General features: G+C 39.8%; 1 protein-coding gene across 4 annotated transcripts in view; it reads right to left on the bottom strand.

Moving 5' to 3' along the window:
- Positions 1-22,036, bottom strand: part of LOC131471017 (intermembrane lipid transfer protein VPS13B-like) — a 309,917-nt gene that overhangs the window by 213,107 nt on the left and 74,774 nt on the right. For all 4 annotated transcript variants that reach the window (XM_058647216.1, XM_058647213.1, XM_058647215.1 and 1 more), the window contains exons 18-19: positions 19,701-19,835; positions 18,748-18,927 (exon numbers count right to left, since the gene is read on the bottom strand). In XM_058647216.1, the coding sequence (XP_058503199.1) occupies positions 18,748-18,927; positions 19,701-19,835 (315 nt within the window). The remainder of the gene's footprint in view (positions 1-18,747; positions 18,928-19,700; positions 19,836-22,036) is intronic.

The following is a 22,036-nucleotide window of genomic DNA, read 5'->3' as shown; positions in this document are numbered from 1 at the left end:
TTGTTAACATACCTATGTTGGCAGTGTGCAGTCTACAGTTCTTTCTGTAGGTCGTGCCAGGTTCTAGTTATGCACTTTGCGGGAACACAGTGGGTGGTGAGAGTGTAGCCAAGTATGGAAAGAATTAAAAAAGAAAATGCAAAACCTAACACAAATAAAAATGAGAGACATCACAGGTGATGTGTTAGTGGTCTGATACAGATGCCTGATCATCATTCAACCACACTAGCTTTGTTAATATGAGGTTATCACTATAAAAATGTCAGTAATTATCATATTATGGTTGATTTTTGCTCCATCAATTGTATTTTGTTATATTATCACAAATACCTTGATAAAAAAGAGCTGTTTAAACTGAACAGACAGTGAAAACTACTTATTTTTATATTTATTAATTTAATATATGCAGCAGTGTTTAGATAAACTTTACAAAAATGTTGTAGAAAGAACAGCACAAGTGTTTGGCTGCCGCATGAGTCAAACATTGTTAAGATTTGTCTTTCTATGCTTTAATTTTTTTGAGCACACAAGCTGGCGGTGAGGTGTTCTAAACCATTAAATGGTAGTGTGCATCACCCATTTCTCTCTTTCTCAATCAGATCGCCATCATTCTCCCTTTCTTTCCAGCATGTCAGAAACACAGACACATCTGCGCCCCCTCCCCTCACCACCACCAGAGTGGAGGTTTATTTGAATAGAAAATTACCCTCCTCGTGTTTAACATATTTCCAATATTGTCATCACCAAATATTTATTTGTAGAGGAGAGGACCTCTGAATGGCCACATTCCTTTCTGCTTTCCAGCATTTACACAACTTCATGCATGCGCTCAGAAAGAGAGAAAAAGTGAGTGTGAGTGTGTGAGAGCGAGAGAGAGAGAGAGAGAGAGAGAGAGAGAGTCAAATGTGCAAATTGCATATTTATTAAGAGCCTATTTGTGTGCAGGCATGTATGTTTTTATTCTATTTCCTAAAAGATCCCTCATGATCCTGACTTTCTTAATCTGAACTCCATCTTCCAGATTATGACAGTGTCTTTACCATTTCTAAAAATAATAATGTTTGAATGCTTTATAGACAATAGTGTGGCTCAGTTCTAGTCAGAAATTACGCATGGCCAAATTCCTGGATTATCAGTTGGGTCACTTACTTTCAGAATCACCTGAGGCGATGTCCTAATGTGTCTGATAAGTGGTAATTATGAGCTGATTAAGAACTACACTCTAATGTTAAAAAGACATGGCACTAAGTCTTCATAAAACACATGAACTCCTGACCACCTTTCATGATCATAAGGACCTGCACGTGTCATCTAAACTTGGCAATAATAATCTAATTAAATAAACACTAGATATTATTTGAAGTCTTTGCTTTGTTTTATCAAGCTGGAAAATCAGCCCCAAGATAATTAACTTGATATGGTCACTGTGTACACTGTGGTTTTCCATCAACTCGACAGTGGGGGGTTGGGGGAGTCGACCTAATGAAAAACACACCACAAGGGGGCAGTGATGTAGCAAGGACCAGGAAAACGTCAGAGAGGCTTATTCATTACAAACTTACAGAGGAGTGAGAAAAGAAATGGTGTGGTGGTTGATTTTGGGAGAAGTTAAGGTGGAACAGGTGGAGAAAAAAAGGATAAGGCAGGAACAAAGTCAAAGTATGAAGGACGGGAAGAAAACACACAGGAAGGAGGAAATGGGAAAGAACGTCTGAAGAAAGTTTTGAATGATTAAAACATCCTGTATATAGTACAACTGCAACTGGAACAGGAGGCAACACGGGGATTAAGGTAACTGAGCATTTATCAAAACCAGCCATCTTAAATAAGATAAGAAAAGCCAACAAATTTGAATCGTGAAACTGCAAGAAGTTACAGATGAACAGTTTAATCATTTAAAATCATCTGGTTGAATACAGACTCTCTAACATGTCATTACTTTGAATATGACACTAGATTTTAGGAAACAAACCAAACAAATCTTTATTTAGACAGCAATATAAAAATGTCACAGTGTGTCAGCCAATACTTGGAGTACACTGGACTCACAGAGAGCATGACTCCAGTTCCAGTAAAACCACAGGTCCCAGAGGGAGGCGCCCTGTTGTCTCTGTAGTGACCAGTTTCTTAAACAAGCCTGGAGATGATACTGATACAGCAAGCTGTGGGGTCATGCACCGGATAGGAAGAAGTCTGTACGACTGCTCCACGTACCACAAGTTTGAATGACCTCTTCTCTAAGTGTGTTTAGGTTGAGTGTTTCCCTCTTACTTCTTTATCTACATTCTTGCTTTTGCCACTGTAAGCCTCAGCCACCTGGCCATGACATAAAATACAACAGCTGTACTAAATACAAAACTTTCTCGAAGACAAAAAAATAAATGTTAATTGGATACTTAAAATCTTATTTCATATTTGACAACAAAGATATCCCCTGTTACACTGTTTACTGCGCATATGTTTCCATTCTGTACTGGTTCATACCATTTATGCCACACACGTACTGTACATTGTCCAATTCTCAACTTCTCCAGTTTGTGTGTGATAATTTGCCAGCCCAGATGTTTGAGCCTTGGCTTGTTTTTCTGCCTTGATACCCCATATTGAACTCCCCAATGCTTAACATTTCTTCGCGCCTCCTAATGTTTTTCTCTTTGCCTGCCTGTCATAATGGCAGTCTGCAAAGGGCAAACTACAAAGATGAAAGGCTCAGTGACCAGTGCAACATATGTGGCAGAACTCAGACACACACACACACACACACACACACACGTATAAAATCTAGCAATATTACTGTACTTTCTTGTAAACCACAAACAATTCCAACCAAACTTAGCATGCACTCACCACACCCAGTGATGTGTCATTCCAAAAAAACATGGGCAATAAATAAATCAGTGCAGGACAATCATGCAAGCCCACTGGAATCTCAGCAAATGTGAGTCAGAATGGCCAAAAATCTCTCTGAGAGTTTAAATGAAATTAAACAACTGTAGCTGCAGCTGCAACATAAAGGCGATCTCAACAAGTGTTTAGAGTTTCGCATTCTTGGTGACCGTCAACGGTGTTTAAAAACACATTCATTTATTTTTCATAAATAGGAAGGTATTTAAAGCTCCAGTGTGTCACCGAAACACTGCTGTTGTTGCTACCCAATCCAGACTCAGCCCACACCTCAGGGAAGCCAGCAGAGACTTCTAAAAAGGATGATTCCAGGTCCAGATTCCAATCGTTCTCTTTCAACATTCTTTTCAGCTCACTCATGTTTCAGAGAACCTTAAAGTTAAGTTCACTGCCATCCCACTTTACTCGTGTAGCCGGTATTCTTCCACCTTCTTTCTGTCAGACGTGATGTAAAACACATCACTCTATGTCACCACAGACACACAAAACACTGCTGTACTAAGAAACATGGAGACATGAAAGTCGTGCAGATAGGCTTAATCAGTACTGTGTGAACTATATTGACAGTGGTTTGAATATGACGGACATTTGCTCATATTGAAAAGTTACACAATATAGATTTATGTAATCAGCCAGTATAAAGCTGTGGTACATTATCCAGAGTGTCATCCAGCCAATGGAGTGAGACCATCTAATCACTGTCTGTCTGACCACCGTCTCCAGTACCCTGCTGCTTCCACTCCACAGGCATAGGTGACCCCATGTTCACACCTGGGATAAGGGCAGGGGTTCAACAATGTCTCTGAAATGACCCTCTACACGTCTGATACTGCGGTAGCTCTCTGTCAGGCTGCTGTGTGCCCACATGTTCACCTTACCACCTACTGTGTGGACACCAGCTGATGGGATGTCTGTAAGATGTCATAATAAGGAAGCTTTATTTTGACATGTACCGTTTAGCTGGGATCCCTGGATTACACTAGAACACGCTGGGTTAAAGCATATGGAATAAAATCATGGTCAACACTTGTATTGACCAGCGAAACATAACATGTAGTTGTAAATTCACAGATAAGCCCCATCTCTTGCTGTTGTGCTCTGTGGCCACAGAGGAAGCTTCTGTGAAGGTTTCTGATAGCAGAGACTGATTGGTGGCTGATAAGAGAGGTGTGAACAGCAGTGTAAGCTTGTCACTGCAGGGGGCTAGAATGACAGACCATCAGGGGTTAGAGGGTTACAAGGATAGAGAATTGTACATTTTAGGACTGGATAGCATCAGTGTCAGTGTCAGTGTAGATGCTGCTAAAGCATCCGTTATACAAGGACAGGAGAGTATTTGCTTACTGAGAAAAGAATGGCACAAAAACATGTTTTTGTTTCTGACTAGCTTTAGCAAATGACATGTAATTGTATCATTTTCTCCTACAGCTCAGGCTGTGTGAGCGCTACAGAGCTCATGCTGATGGCTGGGGATGGAGATGGATTGTGGGTATAGGCCACAACATGCTTAAATTGTTAGATGAGCTTTTAATTTCCAGCTTGTTAATTAAATGTTTACATTGAAATTACTATCTGGTCAGACCTTGAGACTCTTGGCATATTCTATGTTGTCATACAGTTGTATGCAACAGTTGGGGGCACCAGGGTAAATTCCATATTTCAAAACATTCCTTGAAGGAAACAGACACTGAAAATGAGTGCCTTCTTTCAGATAAAAATTTAATTCATAAGCTAAAAAATGTGTAGAACAAAAGTGAACCATACTTAGTACTTAGTATTCCACACTTTGAAAACTGGTGCAAACTAAAGTCAGCTATTGTCTAAAGGAATTTCCACCCACTTCTATTGCAGATGAAGCTCTGAGATGTTTTTAGGTTGCCATGCTTACACATTGTATGTTTCTACATAAATATTTTCCACTCAGCAGACTGTGAGGGTTGTTCTAAAAGCTTTAGCTTGTGTTTCTTGACCTTGATTTTAAGGTACTGCTTTCACTGGATCATTGTCCAGTTGATGATACCTGCTTCTTTTCAGTTTCACTTCTTTGACAGACTGCATGACATTTTCACTCAGAAATTGATGATATTATAGGAATAACTTCTCCCCTTTTCCTCCCTGTGTCATTGGCTACACCCCCACACAGCAGAATATATCTACTTCAAGCTTAACATTTGGTGATGTGTTCTTTTCATCAAATGCTGCTCCAAACACACCTTTATGGCCAGCCACTCAATTTTATTTTCATTCCAGTTACACCCTTTTTCTCTTCAATCTTTGCTTTGCACAATGTGTACATCTTTGTGATTAGGCCACAGTAAGATTTTGCTTCTGATGTCTCGTCTATATAGATTGTCTGTGCATGCAGTTGTGCACAGTGAAGAGTGCACTAACACACTTAACTCTGCAAACGTTCTTGCAGGTCTTTTATGGTAATTTTGTTCTGCTTTTCTGCCAAGGAGTCCTGCATTAAAAATGACTAATTTTCTCATTTGGAGAAGCCCATGGTTTACAACAATGAATGTAACAGTCTACCTTACAAAAGTAAAATGAGTCAAATATGAACTAATTAGTTGATTTCTATTCACTTTCATGACATAAACATTTATTTGTAATAAAATCAAAAGTAATAAAATGTATCCATATTGGAGGATCTACCTATTTTATTTTTAAAGACCCAATGGAGTTTGTCATGTGATGCTCTTACATGCACACTAAACCTAAGTTGTGTGGGTCTACAGTACTGGAATTATAAAACTTGATGCAGCACTTCAACTAAAAGTCATAAATCCACCATGTGACTGGGTGATAGGGTTCTACCCCCGTCTGTGTCTTATCACACAGCACCCCCTCTTCTCTCCACGGTCCCTCCTTACACCCCCGACATGTTGCGCACAAGCATGACATTATGACCTTTGACACTTTAATCAATGGGCATTAAAGAGCCTCTTAAACAAAACTGATGAAATGGGAAGATTGGACTGACAGGGCGACTGACTGACTGGCCCAGAGGCTAAGAGGGATCCAGAAGCAGTGGCGCTGAAATGCAGTCACCAACACTTTGGAGGTGGCACAAGTGGTGGGAGAGTGTCGGCTATCACAGGGCTTATAGATTAGCCTGGTTTATTAGTTCATTATAGGTACCCACCACCTTCTTAGGACTGTCACACATTACTCTGCCTCCTTGCATGTTTCAGCCCTTTTCTCACTCAGGCAAGGCATCTGTCTGTCAGACACATATGAAGGTGAAACGTGGTGAGCTTAGTGACTTAGTGAACCTATAATGTCAGAAAAATTAACAAAAGCCAGCAACCTCAGCGGCAAAAAGGCAGACAACCCCAAACAAACATGTTTGTGCCATAAAATACGTGTACATGGGGACACTAATGGGCCAAAGCACAAAGGTTTTGTGCAGACTGCTCCACTCCACGAGTCTCACCACAACAAAACTCTGCATTAGCACATGACTACATAGATAAAAGACTTTTCCAGTTGAATTCTAATGATTTACAACAAACACCAAAGTGATGGCATATGAAAAATATGCAAAGTGCACTAAGAGGACAATGGTTCAGTCACAAAACACAGCGATTAATCAAAGAGAAAATGAGAATGAGATCAATGTGTTGATATAGCAGGGATAATGGAGCAAAAAGCCTATAACTTACACACAAAGAAAGAGAGTAATATTTCTAAACCATGCCTCAGTGTTATACTGACCAGAATGGGGGTCAACTAGCGGTTAGTCTATTACTAACACATTACTGTTAAAGCCACTAGGGGTGTTGTTTCCCTTAAAATATTCAAACTGTATTGTAAAGCAAAATATTTGTTGGTGAAAAGGTTTATAGATAAAACAAAACATGACTACAAACAGAGCTGAGCCACACCATATTTTTGTAAGAACAACTGTGACTGTGGAATGGACAAATTAATATTTTTTTTATAAAACAGGAGTGTACCTTTATTGGAGATACACTTTGGTAAAAAGTAAAAGTAAGGATTGACAAGAGGGTCAACTTACTGTTGCTTTTGTGGCTTATAAAAATTACAATGTGTTTGTATTCATAAATACTGATGTAGAATATTGAATTATGTTCCCCACTTATATCTATTATCCATATGTCTATTTACTGAGTAAGCACACAGTCATATCCCATTTTTTGTGTGAGGTATTCTGGCCTACTACTACATGCACCACACATGTAGTCAAGTCATCTATCTCTCTTTCCAGAGAAGCAGTCTAGATTTAGTGTCTGCACCTGGCCAAAGATCTTCTGCCTTTTTAGGAACCAGACCTCATAGCTAAAACAGAGCAGACTCATTCAGCAGTCAATAAGCAATCATCACTTCCTCTACAAGTGCTTCTATCACCGACCTCCAAACTATTTTTATCGTTACACATTAAATCTCTCATTTCCTTAACATTTAATTATTATAATTTGTTAAGATCTTAAATGTAATGCACACAAATTTAAAGAGGCACTTTTGGGGCACTGGCAGGCCCGAAAGAGAGGTGTGTGTCAATTACAGGGGCATCACACTACTCAGCCTCCCTGGGAAAGTTTACTCTCAGGTGATGGAAAGGAGGGTTCGGTCGATTGTCGAACCTTAGATTGACCAGCTCTTTACTCTGAAGGCATATGACCAGCGCCAAGGGATGTTCTGTGGGAGATGTTACAGGAGTATTAAGTGAGGAGGTCACTTCTCAGGGCCATCCAATTCCTCAAGTCTGTGATCTTCAACACTCACTGGATCAGTTTGCAGGTGAGCGTGAGGCGGCAGGGATGAGCAACCAAAGGCCATGGTTCTCAGTAGGGTGGGGAATGAATCTTTACAACTAACTGAAGGAGTGGAAGTTTCTCGGGGTCTTGTACACAAATTAAGGAACAATGGAGCGTAAGATTGGCTAGAGAATCATGAGAATGAGTGATATTGCGTTTGCTGTTGCAATGGAGCTGAGCAAACAGTCAAAGCTCTCAATCTACTGGTCACTCTTCGTACCTACCCTCACCGAGGGTCATGAACAATGGGTCATGTCTGAAAGAAGGTGTTTTCTCAGAAGGGTGACTGGGGGCATCTGGTAAGAATGTCATGGGGTGCCTCTCTAGGGAGGTATCCCTGGCACGTCAAACTGGGAGGAGACAAGTATTGGTAGAAATTTAAAGAATGAAAGATGATGATCAGATTTTCATAAAATTGGTTTTACTTGATCCTTATCCACCTTATCCACATGGAAACAGAACTTTCCTTATGAGATATTTTTTCATTCTTAAAAAGTTTTCCATAAACACAAAATCTTTTAAAGAGATGTTTCACACAATGGGAACAACGAGAGTGTTTTATTGGGCTAAAAACTTGACTTTTTAACTCTGGCTGTTACTGACTAACAGGAGCACTGCAAAAACTCTACCAATCTGAACTACTTTAGCATACAGTTCAAGTAAACCTCCTGCTTTCATCAACACTTCAATCAGGCAAATTATTGCCTGCTAGTTCTGGCCAGTGTGTCAAATACAACCACACATTTATGATGTATGAACTCTATGACAGGGGCCTTGAATGCCTTTACTAATAGTGCAGTCATCCACTGAGCAGAAAGGAAGCTCCAAGGTCCCAGAAGACAGCACCTTGGCTGTAAAGCTCAGCCTCACAGAAGCAAGGATGTATCTAGCCTAAAAGGGGTCAAACCTCTGCCCCTGCCCAATAGTCTGCAGTTTGAAAATTGATCATTTTCGGACACATTTTCGTCAATGTCGTTTTCTTCATGAGTCATGAGAAAACGACATTGACGAAAATGAAAGATAAATCTCACAATTTAAATCATGTGAGAGGAGAAAAAAGGGAAATAGAGGCACATCCAACAAAATAAGTGCAATGCTGTCAGGCTGACAACTAGCCATAAAAATTTAACTTGAGTTGAAATTGACCAGCCACAGGACCTTATGAGCCCTCCAGAAACACTCAGTCTCAGGTTACCAGAAGTGACTGAGGGGTTAAGGGAGCAGGATGCTCTTCTCACCCATGACCTGTGTTCAATTAATTCCCTTTGTTAACAGTTAATAAAGATTTAAATATGCCTGCACATAGACATGTACATTCCAAATTATCTTAATTACATTATAGCAACATTCATTCAACCTAAGCATTAGGCCTGGTGTACCGTAGGCTGCAAGCTAGTATCAATGTTGTACATCAAAGCTTGTTCAGTTGAACTTTTGAGGCCAAATGACAAGTGACATGATCCTAAGCTTAATCTCTGAAAAGACATGTTTCGCTAGACAACAAACAGTCTATAAATCCCCTTGTTGTCATTTAAACATGTTCAGTTTAGTTCATGTGTGTGTTAATTTGCCTACAGAGCCTGTGGATGCCCTGCATTAAGTTTTAAAATTTCTCACAAAGGTATTTTTTTCAAGCCAGCAGGTCCGTCAGCGATATGAGAACTATAACAACCTGAAACACTAACATGCTCTTGTCGTCTTTGGTAGAGTTTTTAAACGTGCAGATAAGAGAAGTTTAAATCTGTTTTTCTTCTTGTGACCACTAAATCTACAGAATTTAGCTGGTTGAACCTGCAGCAGCTACACTCTTGGTTCGCCAAAGATGTTCCTGTGTGGTCTCTGAGGGACTCTGAAGACAAATGAGAGCTTTGCATACAAGACGAGAAGAATTACAGAACTACTATGAAGGAGAACTGCTTCCATATTTAGGGGATAAATATGTGATGAGAGAGTGAAGACTCTGAGGGCACTCTTCAGTCTGTCTGTCACTGGTATAAATCACAGTGGTTAAAAAAATACACTTTGAACAACAAAGGGCCAGGATATATGGCAAACAAACTTTATCTTTGATAGTTCATTCTTAGAAACAGATTATGCTAAAATGCACTCTTTCCTGACTCTGACAGTGTTTTTGAACATGAGCCAACACTAAAATAATTTATAGTCCCTTGTAATTGTTCCTCTTGAGAATGTCCTGAGTGTGTAAATGAGAATATGAAAGAATATGTCAGTTATATGGGAGAATTCAATGTTAGTGTGGGATGTGTCACATTCCATTCTTGACTCAGCCTCAGTGAGCACCCCACTCCCGGCATGGTTCCTACCGGCTGATTGTGTTAATTACTTTGCTTTTTTTTCTCCATTCGATCAGAGCTGTGAGAAATCTCTCTCTCACCACCACCATCAGTGTCCTGCCAAACCCTACATTACAACTCCCACAACTATCATTAGCTTAATTAGCTTAATTAATTGCATATCAAAACAGTGCTGGGGATGTGCTCCAGTAATACTCCACACATCAGTATCAAAAGACACGTCTAAGAACACAAGGTCTTACATTTACTACCCCTACAGTTGCTTTATGTATTACTGTACTTAGCTCACTGACCTTTAATATTTCACTTTTTTGGATGGAGTTAGTGTTGCTGCAGTTCATTGACGATTTGGTCATTGTGTGCACTCAATTGGGCAACAGTGCAGCATGGGAAAGTGTGTGTGGAGTGGGTAGTGGAGTGTAATGTAGGGGGGACAGCAGAGAAGATGAGGGGAGGGCATAGTGGGAGGAGGTGATGCATGGCAGCTGAGCTGTGAAGAAGCTAATGGGCTCTCATCCCCTTCCCACGCCCACAGCGTGTTTTCTGATGGGCACTCAAGCGGCGAGACAGATATTGGTTTGGCTACTGGCAGGGAACTCCAGCCAGCTCACTTAAATACTGCTTTGCTAGGACATTTCATCATCTGTCTGAACTCTGGTTAGCCTGTATGTGACTCTGGGACTGGCAATGTATGAATCAGTAACCAACCTCTAATATCACTAGGAGGTGGTGACTGATCTCACTCATAGCTTGATCAGCAATAATGAGACATGAAAGAAGGAAGCATGGCTCACAGACACTCACATAATGACACTGATAAACTAAGTGGTAAAATGTAGAGCGAGCCACCACAAATCAATGTTTGTCTCTGCAACGATGGGAAGACATTAGAAAGGGAAATTCATCACGGCGTGACAGCTCAACCACAGTTCATCACACCAACTCATCTACATTAACCATGAAGCCTCAAAGGACAAAGTTTAAAACATATAATCAGTGACACAAAACTGTTTTTAATTAATTTTTCATCAGATAATGTTACTTCGAGCCACTGAAAACATACAATTGGTTAACAAACTTTAAAAATGTTAAGTATTCTGTTAGACAAAATAGATAAAGACACGTTCAAATCTACTTGAAATTGAATATTGGTATATACAGCCAGTACAACTAAATATAACTAACTAATTCCAATGCAGATAACCGAAGGCTGTCTGGCCTTTTAGTCAGTGCGGACATTATCCCTCTAATTTGAGAGAATAAAACCCCAAGCCCCTGATTAGGTGATCTGGGGAAGCCAATTGTTTTGATTGTGCTGTGTGATGTTTGATCTGAGTGTGTGGAATGTGGCGACCTTTGATCCAGTGACAACATTCAATTAGATAAGGTTAACTTAAATGACCTTGTCTACCTCTGCTACTCAGCCAAGAATTGGATAAAGTGTAAACAGCTAGTGAATGAGGGATTACTTCTGCCCACTTTAGCAAACAGTCAGTAAACTGCCTCCTATTCACAGCACATACACAACCTACTCAAACTGCACAACTTACACTTATCTCTCTTCTTACTGTCCCCATCCCTTCATTTCTCTAAGTAGCTTCTGTTGTTGTATTCAGAGCTTTAACAAGATAATTAGGAATAATGGAAGTGCCCTGGGTAGACGTGACTTGTGTCAGTGTAAACAGAAAGTCCAAATGCGCATTTCATGTGTTGGTACTGGTATGTGCTAGCATACCATGATTTTACAAGGTATTTAGGGATTTTCAGTTGTTTTTGTATTTCTATGCAAACGGGAAAACCTTAACAGCTTGAATGAAAACATCAAACCAAGTGGAAAACTTTCTAAACATGTGTGGCATTTGGAAGTGTTTGCGCAAATGCGCTGTCTTGCTCTGATCCTGCCATACCCAGACCACACCTTTCAGACATGGAAGAGCAATAACTCACACACTGCCCTGAACAATGTGTGACAGCTTTGGCCTTGACAAGGCCAGGAGTTAGCTATAGGCTACATGGTTTGCTTGATTTCAGTTGAAGACATTACTCCTCTTATCCAAGAGGATACATACTGTACATACTCAATTTCCACCATCTTAAAATATCCTATAAATGTTGTTCATTGATTTGTTTAAAATGGCTAGGTGGTTGTTTAATGCTTGCATGATTAAAAATGTATAATCCATTTTCCGAATGAAATGTCCACTGTCTGTGTCCGTTGTTTTTGTTACTATACACAGGGATCTTTAGAGTGTCATTTGTTCCATTTTGAGTTTGCAACTAAAATAATTTGAATAAGTCTTGCATAATGGCAAGTGCCAAATGGCCACAAAGAAGCTGTGACATCATGGACAACAGCTATAGCCTGAGTCACACTCCTACTCCACTCCATCTCTCACCCTAGCCCTTATTCCCCTGCACCAAATATCTGCCCCTTGCCCCTAAGCCTAACACTTCAGTCAGGCTTTAAGCACTGTGAGAGTGGCCTAAGTAGCTCAGTACTTCCCAGATGAGCAACTCCAGTAATGGGCCGTGATTGACCCCAATAGTCAATACTGAGTGGGTTCCCTCGGGTCTAATCTCCACATTACCTGCTCTGCTTCACACACACTGATTGAGACGACATGATGAGAGTGGTCGTCCTGAAGATTTTACAAATTATTGAGGAAGTCACAGGGCACTTAGACAAATAAACAAATGGAACAGCGTCAAATGTTGTAGTTTTATGTACCTGAACTAAATCTAATATTAAGTGTGGATTCATTTTAATGTGTATGCCATAAAACCTGGAGTTTTTAAAAGCACCAATTGCGTGACACACTTGTACTTTCTCACAAGCATGTACTATAAATGTATTTTAAGTACCTTTTAGTCTACTGTGTATCTATCAGCCAGAAAGAGTTTGGGCCAGCAGCTTAAAGCCCTCAAGCTGCTGCCTGTGACAAAGCCAGACTGTTGATTTAACACTTAATGGAGTGAGTGAACACATGCAAAGGAGGGGAAAAAGAGCATGATAGATGGATGTATGAAAGTACGGCAGGCCTTTGAAAGATTGTAATGGAGGAGACTACCATGGGAGATCCCAAAATTCACACCCATCTACAGTGTCAGTGCAGCCCATTCAAAGGTTACATAAAAGTCAACATTAAATGAGATGCTACTGTACAGGTCTACTGTGAAACATCAAAGTGCTGCTATTTTGTTGCAAAATAGTGTTTCAAGCCTTTCTGACCTGAGAGAACAGATTGCTTAACATGTTTTACAACTGGACAAAAGGAAATCACATGACACATTTGCAGAGGAATACAGCACAGTTGTTGGGTGTTGTTTTTGTATTTTTGGTGTTGATGGCAGTGTAAGCAACATCTTGAATCAAAATAAAGTGAGTGATTGTGACTATTAAAGTAAAATAGATATACTGGACTGGAGTTAATTCTACAAGAACACTGACAAACATATTTTTTATCTCTCTAAAACACAAACTGTAATTAAAGAGAAAACAGCTTTGATATCTATTAAGGAACTACATATTTTCAGTATTACAATGCCAGGGAATTCACCCAGGATTAATTTCATGTAGCTTTCATAATTCCCTCCAATATGTTTAAATTAAGATTAAAGATCACTTTGTTCCCCTATTCCCACAGCTCCCATGGTATGGTAAAGAGATCAAAACTGGAGAGTTTTATAGGGAACATCTTTAACATTTGCTCTGCTCTCAGTGTGCTTGATTAAATGTAACATTTTGAGATCCCAGAGCTCTGAGAAAAGCATAAATCATTGTCTCACAGCTGCTGGCGTGCCTGGGGAAAACACATGCTATCCCTTATTCGCCCGCTCTTTTCGTCTTCGCTATGATCATAAAGCCCACCCGACCCGTTGGTCCCACCATCCCCCTTCTTTGGTGTGAGTCCTGATGGTGGAGGGTGAGAGGAACACCTGCAGGCTGCTGCTGCTTGCACTGAAGTACAGAATCAACCCCAGCTCCACACACACCCCTTTAGCCCTATATTCCCTCACACTGGCCCCGTCCAAGGCCCCCTTAGTCTTTCCCATCCATCAACAGTGACAAGCACAAGACCAAGCCAATAAGGATAGTCAGCCAGCCAGCCAGCCACTGTCCAGGGATCAAAATGATCAAGCTGTCTCTTGAGTAACACTGATAATTTACATGCAGTGGAACGATATGACCACAGACTTCTAGTCCTACTGATTATGAAGGAACCACTCTACTCTGATTAAATTCACAAATAATTTATAAATCAGATACCAGTCAGACCATAACATGCTCCCTTCGTTGCTGTCAGCTGGGCCAACGTGGAAGACAAACCTGTGCCCTTCTGATCAAGGAGGTCTGGATTGCAGCAGCTGCCTCACTTTTTGTGATCCAAAAAGACTCACTCAGCGTACAGCTGCCTTGCTTTCTTTCTATGTTTTGCTCCATCCCTCACTCTGTTTTTTCATGCAATTTAAGAATGGCATTGATTTCTCATTATTCACTGTGTCATAACAAAGCACAGACGTGAACTGTGTTTGGTTTTTATAAAAAGGGGAGAAAATGAAAAGAAAAGGGGGAGAACATTTGGCTATCGTGGTGCTCTGCAACTGCCAAGATATTTCATTGTTGGGTCCATTTGGAAGGACTACTTAATTAGGGGGAAATCATGTGGGACTGTTGCCTTGTAACACAAAGGGTTAACAGGCAAGATATGGAATTGCTATATGCCTTTGGATCTATAAAAGAGGAAATTTCAAAGCAGAGCTGCTCAGCTCTTCTGCGTAAAAACCCACGCCTTTAATTGTGTTTAATTTATTAGAATGTCCCAACCTCAGCTGTGTTAAATGAAAACACATTAGCCTGGATCTGCAGAAGTTCTACAAGTGTACAGGGACTTTCTCCAAAGCCACCCCTAGCCACTCAACCCTCTCTTTATTTTCTAAGTAAATTGGAATTTTGTTTTAATTCACTGGTAAACAATTAGACAGAAAACAGATGTCTCTGGCCATATTAGAAAGCAGTTCATCTCCTTGGTGAATGAACGTTGCATGAAAGGGTTTGAAGGAGTGAGAGATAGAAAGAGAGAGAGAGAGAGAGAGAAAATTATAATGTGTCAAAATTGCATTAAATTGTTGGACCAATGTTGCATTTAATTACTTAAAATACAGTAATTTCAGCACAGAAAGAAAAACAACGTTCCTAAATGTGCTTTGAGGTTTCTTCTAAAAATATTTCAGACAGACAAGTGCGTCATAGAAAGAGACCCAGACATAAGTGCTGTAGACTTTCGGGGAGAGATGCGTTATTAAACATTAGTATAGAATTTAACTGTCTATTTGACCAAATTACTAAAATAATCATAACTTTAAGCAAAAGTGACTTCTAAGCTCTTTAAAGGAAAAAATAAGCCATACAGAAAGGGTTAGTGATTTCCAGAACCTGTCACATCCTCTGAGAAATGAGACAATACAGAAATCACACACGACCAGAAGGAAACAGTGAAAACTGAACTTACCATCAACAGCAGTCAATCACACACACCAAAACATGAACAAACTAGTTAAGCTGTATGTATGCAAAAGGCATGCGAGTATATACACATATGTTATAGTCAAACAATTTACTGACAACAAACTGGTAGTTTGATGTTGATGACCAATAAGCTTATTCTTAAAGTAAACATTTTGCTTTGGGGAATGGGTGGACAGATCCCACAGCGTTGTGTGCTTTACGTTGCTTTCCTACAAAAACCAGAAGTGACAAATCAAATGTAAAATAGAATATAAAAGTTAATTGTGGATCATTATATCTTAATGTTTTCAGGATGTCTATGGTGTCGGGAGTTGCTTTTTCTCCCCAAGCTCAGTCTTTTGTTCAATGTGGAATAAACACACATTACACATTTTCTAAATGGAATCAATAGTGCCACAAGGGACGAACAAAAAGTGTTTGATGTCAAGTCCAAGAGCTGCAACAATTCAGAAATGTCATGATCACAAAACACTGAGCCTCTTGAGTTGGTCTTAGGGGACAAAAGGGTTTAGGCCATCTAGAATGGTGCTACTCCACTTTTCATCTTTGGCTAAATGAGGTGATACATCCATCATTCCATTAACACTGCTCTAACAGGCTCCCAGTCACCCTCTGGTTGACAGCAGGGACATGGGACATGTGGACAGACCAAAGGCTTTGATGTCACTCTGACCACCATACAAAACACAGACCTATAAGTAGACACCAAAAAATGTCTGTGTGCAGACACACACACATACACACACACACTCTCTCTGGTGAAACTGTTTTTGTCAAGCCACACTGTTGTCTCCAGCTTTGACTGCATTGACAGGTATGCTATAAATAAAAGAAAGATTTCTGGCAGTGTGTGTGTGTCTGTGTCAGCTGTTCTGAAGTGCTTTGTGTTCAAAATAAAACAGACATACAACATAACATTAATGCACAACATTGCTTTCATTCATTAAGTTGTTTTTTTTCACCTTTGGATATACAAATGCAACTATGAATCACCCAGTGATGTATAAATCTGTCGCGTTATTAAAAGAATAATGGGGTAGAAATATGTGTAGAGAACCTTGATTTGTGATTTTAAATTGGATGAAACAAAGAACATTACATGCAAAAGGAAAGAACTAGTGAGGCAGTGATGGGAAAGAGAACAGGCTTCCTCTGCTCCACATCTGCTGATGATATATCCAGTGCTTCTGGGAGTCAGCTCCCACCTCCCTTTCACCTTCTCCTTCTTTCTCTCTTACCCTCTTTTAACTTCTATTTGGTCTTCTGGTTTGTGTTCAGATCAGGCTTTAATAATCAAAAATGTATATACTGTCTCTTTATGAGCTATTGTTTGAGGCTGAGGCTGTGCATTTTTAAGAATTCATCTGTGTTCCTAAGAATATCGTTCAATGTTTTTGGAGGCTATAAAAGGTGGAACAATACTCGTCAGAAGTACAATGTTGCTTTTAGAATGTTCTCCTATGTCACAGTAATTTCCACAAAAAGTATTCTGTGAGTACTCACAACTACCAAACTGTGAGATGCCTATGAAATCTAAGCTTTTCCCTGCCTTACATTTGTGATTTATAGCGTTGGCTTGACACCATTCACTAGCAATGGGACAATGATTGACTGGATGACATTCAAACAGCAACGGAATTCCTGGTTAGTGATGACCTCCGAAATCCACCGTCTCTAAACTGTACTTTTCTTTTTACTTCACTCCACCCTAAGCTACAGCTGTATCACCTTCTTACAGTCTGAAACCAGCTGAGACCAAATCTATCTCCATCTCAGCGCTGACATATTTTAAGTGTAGAGGCCTGATATGATTCAGCGCCCAGTTTGAGGGTTTACGTGAGTCAAGGCCATACAATGAATCTCCACAGCGCCGTATTTAAAGTGATGTACAGTTGTGACTCTGAACTCTAAAAAACAAGAACTGGAAGTAGTGGAGGTGTATTATTTTACACAGTCACCCCAGGCTTCTCCTGTATCTGCTTCGGGGCAGGGAAGGGTTGAGGAAAAGCCCCTGGTGCACACTGAGAAACTCGCATGTGCTGGACATATAGTATGAAGAGACATTTGAATCTAAATTCTCACAAATATGTATTGTGTGATTTACAAAAGTAGAAAATGTACATGTGTGCACTGCGCTGTCCTATATTTTTTAATGATTCATCCATTAGTTTTTGAAACATGCATATCTAGGCTAGTGTACATAATCTATAGAACAGAAACAAATTAAAGACAAATCCTCCAAAAAAATATATGTATGTCAAATATTCGGTTGTGATATGTGATTTTGTGTGTGTTTGAATTGCTTGTTATTTGTACGTGGACTGGAAGATGCCTTTGTCAGTACCTAAAATGAGTCATGTATTGTTGACCAATTTGAGCCGCAGGCCAAGACATATAAAACACTGTTAAGTACATAAAGGTATGAAGAAGTCTTAACAATGAGCCCAGCTGGGCTGCCTGCTCTTATAGTTGCAGGTGGGGAAGAGAGTTTAATGATTTTTATGGCCTCGTTTACAGGAAAAAGCACGATACGTGAACAATTTCAGCTTGAAAAACACAACAGACCATATTGAAAGAATCAAGGTAAACCTGACTGTTGATACAGTGGAACTTACTCAAGCAAGTACATTAGCACATTGAGCTTTCCTGTCTGAATACAACTTTAAGTCTTTCAAAAGTGCTACTGAATGATCCCACTCTCCAACTCAAAACACACATTCACACACCCACACACTCTACTACTGACACCAGAAATATAACCTGTGGTCTAAGGACGCAATCACACACTGCAACCTGACATCAGTGCAGCCTTCAACAGAAATCCTCCAGTGGTTAACTGTTGTTAGCCAGCTCAACCCATTGCTGACAAAGAATAACTGCTGTTTAGAGAATTCACGCTGCCTGAAAAGAGAAATCAAGCCGCAAACCCTGCTTCAAGGATACTGGTCGGAAAAACATTTATTGGCTTTACTAAACAATCAGTTATAATAAACAAAAAACTGAGAGGGGGGCACTGTGTGACAATGAAGGAGGGAGGAAAACATGATGAGCTAAACAAACCAAAACTTTTGCATTAGAACTGAGCTATGACATGGATTATCAATGCCTGTAATTAATCCAAACAAGAGAACCACAACAAAAGAGTATATCAACGGGGGCTATTGATTTAAAAAAGATGGGTGGAGCAATAATGCAATGAGGAGATGAGAGTAGAGTCTACCTGAGTTCCTGCAACTGTCTCCTTGCTGAGGGACCAGAACAGAAAACACCAGCAGGTCTGGGGCTAGCAAAGACTCAGGCTTGCGGATCTCATTGAGCCAGCGGCTCATATGGAGTTCTTTGGTGTCAGAAGGCCCCTGAATCAGAGGAACCAACTTCTCCTTCACTCCTTCACCTGAACCTGGGAGACAACAATTAAAGACTGGTAGTAAATTAAAAAAAAAGCACTTTCCATGAATTAAAAGTTATTTATCATTTATATGACTTAAAAGTGGACCAGGGAATAAATAAAATTGAAAATCAAGAGCTTATTGATTTGAATCACATTTGAAGTACTGATGTAGAAATAATAAGTCATTACCATTTTACTGGAATATTAAACTGGGAAACTTGTAAAATTGTGAGCCACTGAGGTTAAATTAACCAGCAGGAACATACAATATACATGTACAGTAAATTGGGTAAACAAATATGTCATTACTTATTGTATCCCCCCAGCAGATTATTATATGTTGTACTTAGAAACTCTTTTAATGTATATCTTTTTTGGTGTTTTACAGCAATTCTTCTGCAACATTGCATTACTGTCTCTTCCTCCTCTTTCCTTAAAGTGCTTCAATACTGAAGCACTGTAATACATCTCATCATCTGGCTGACTTCATGTCATGTGATGCTTGACCTTGTGAACTCCGTGTTGACACTAGCTCCAAAAAACATCCTTGCCATTGAACATGTGGTAGGAGCCCAGTGACAGTGACCCAGGAGAAAACAAGAACGGAATCACATTGTGGTAAAGAAATCAACACTAAGACTGAGGGGGATATTAAAAAAAGGCGTAGAGAGACTGAATGTGTAAAAGGGCACATTATAGCAAGTAAAAGAAGAGTCTAGCCGGTCTCACTCTCTCCCTCCTACACAGGCAGTAAAGTTTTAACAGGGCACAGCTGCACACACCTGGGGTCCTGGCGCACACTTTTACAGCTCCCAAGGTTCCTGAGGCACATTTCACCGTTGCACGGCTGCAGAACTTCAGCTCCAGGTTTTGGACCGAGCCCTCGAGAGTCGGTGACGGGCCCAGAGGTTTCACACCTAATAAAAAGAAAAAACTCCAAAGTGAAAATGAAGTGCAGTCCGGCAGGTGTAAACACTGCTGCTGTGGCTTTGTTAAGCACTTGATTGGCCTTTAATTATTCTTGACCCCTGTCTTTCCATTTCATTCTCTCCCATAGAAAAACCCAAGTGCTCTTAAATACAGACTTCCCCAACACTTTGCAGGTCCAGCATTCACTCTCCTTCACACCTACAGTCAATTTAGAGTCTCTAATTAACCTAAACCCCATGTTGTTGGACTGTGGGAGGGAGGGAAAAAATCCACACAGAAACAGAAAAGCAGAACCAGGATTCAACCTTCACAATGGCTTTGCTAAAATCTAATCATGTGCCTATTATTTTTATTAGTTCTATTTTATGTGTTTACAGATAAAATAACTACAAGCTGATGCAGTCTGAAAACCCTTCATGAGGCAACTTTTGATTTTATATTTATTCTTCCAGATTAACAAACTTTCCTATAAAAACACTTAGCATCTACAGAGGGGATTTTGGATTCACTACAGTAAAGTCCCGACATCACTGCAATGTTGCTGTTAAAATCTGCACAGGAAGGAAATTGAAAGAGATAAAAAAAAAAACTCAAATTCTCAAGTGCTTGTCCAAATGTTTTTTTTATGTTCCCAGTAAATCTACTAAACTGAACAAATCAAATATTTTAGGTTAAATAACAAGGATTATTAGGAGTATGAGTAACAGGCCATTATAAAGAGTATATCTTTCCAAAAGAATATCCAATACAGTCCCGTCTGTATCAATCTTAGTGTCAACAACAACTCACCTAACACCAGCATTACATCAAGGAGCCTCTAAGATTATTTCTCTTTATGGCATTCTAGTGTAAAGGAACACTTTGTCTGCCATCTTTCCAAAATGGAGGGGGGTGGGAGGGATTACATACTTGCCATTATGATATGACGATGTTATTTCTATGGTGAGAAACACATAACAGAACAGAAAGGGAGAAATACACTGGACGGAGAAAAGATACTGTGAAGCAAAGGGAGTTCTGTGCCAAACCGCCCATTGAGAGAGAAGAGGAGGATCCATCCATCAAGTTACATTCTTCCAGTGAGCTGGAACTGTCTGAGGGAATCATATTAAATTCTTACATCACCTGTACCAATAAGGCTTTACTTCTCAGAACAATCCACTCATACAGTGATAGCACTTCATTTCTGAAAAGTGTCCACAGCACTTTTTGACAGAGTTTGCAGCTGAGAGTGGCCTTTCCTGTCAAAAGCTGATCCAGTGACACTAAGATAAGTAACTCATACACGGAAAACAAACAGCAAAGGCAAACTCAAAAGAAAATACTATATAAACATAACGTAGAAAAAAGGGATAAAGAACAAATGATTTATTGCTTACCAGTAAGTGAAAAAGGTTTTGCATTAATAAAGCACAGGTGAGTGGGGCTACCAGAGAAGCTATAAAAGCAGGACATTATTTGGCAACAGTCCCTGAAACTAGTCTGCACATCTAAAGGTTTTTATTGTTCTACGTCCACATCCTCTCTACTCTCTTTCTCTTACATTTACTTACATTTAACTGTTCTATGATTTCCTACCTCTTAGGAACTTTTCACCTAATCCTATCCCAAAATCCTTTTCTCTGTCTGATCAGTCAAACCAATTCTGTTCAAATTCCTTTAATGGGTCAAATGTATAAACTCAGATTAAGGCCATCCAAAAGTATACATTTTGCAAAAATAAACATGGCTGTTTCAAACCATGCCATCACATTTAACAACAAGACAAATTAAAAGTAGTTTTAATGTTAAACGTAAGGCAGTGGGGAAAAGGGTGCAATTCAGCTAGACACATTTACACATCACATTAAACCAAGGGAATTACCGGCAATTGCTAAAATCCCTAACCACCGACTTCCCTCCTCTCCCTCTCAGAGACAAATTACCCAGCAACTTCTTCACCTGCTGTCTGAAAGGTCATCCATCAGCGCAAATGCAAGATGGGAATGTTAATAACCCTCATTCTGTATCCCTATCTACCATTTAATATATTTGCAGGTCAAACAGAGTAGTCTCTCTGTGGCTTTAGTTACTGGCTTCTCTTCCAGCGTCCTCTGTCTAAAGGACAAAAGTTCCATGTGAATTACAGTATTTCCTCACCAAGTCCAAACAAGCAATTGATGGCCTCACCTGGAAACATATTATAATA

This window comes from Solea solea, chromosome 13, assembly GCF_958295425.1.
Source record: "Solea solea chromosome 13, fSolSol10.1, whole genome shotgun sequence".
NCBI lineage: Eukaryota > Metazoa > Chordata > Actinopteri > Pleuronectiformes > Soleidae > Solea > Solea solea.
This window is presented reverse-complemented; position numbering and strand designations above follow the sequence as displayed.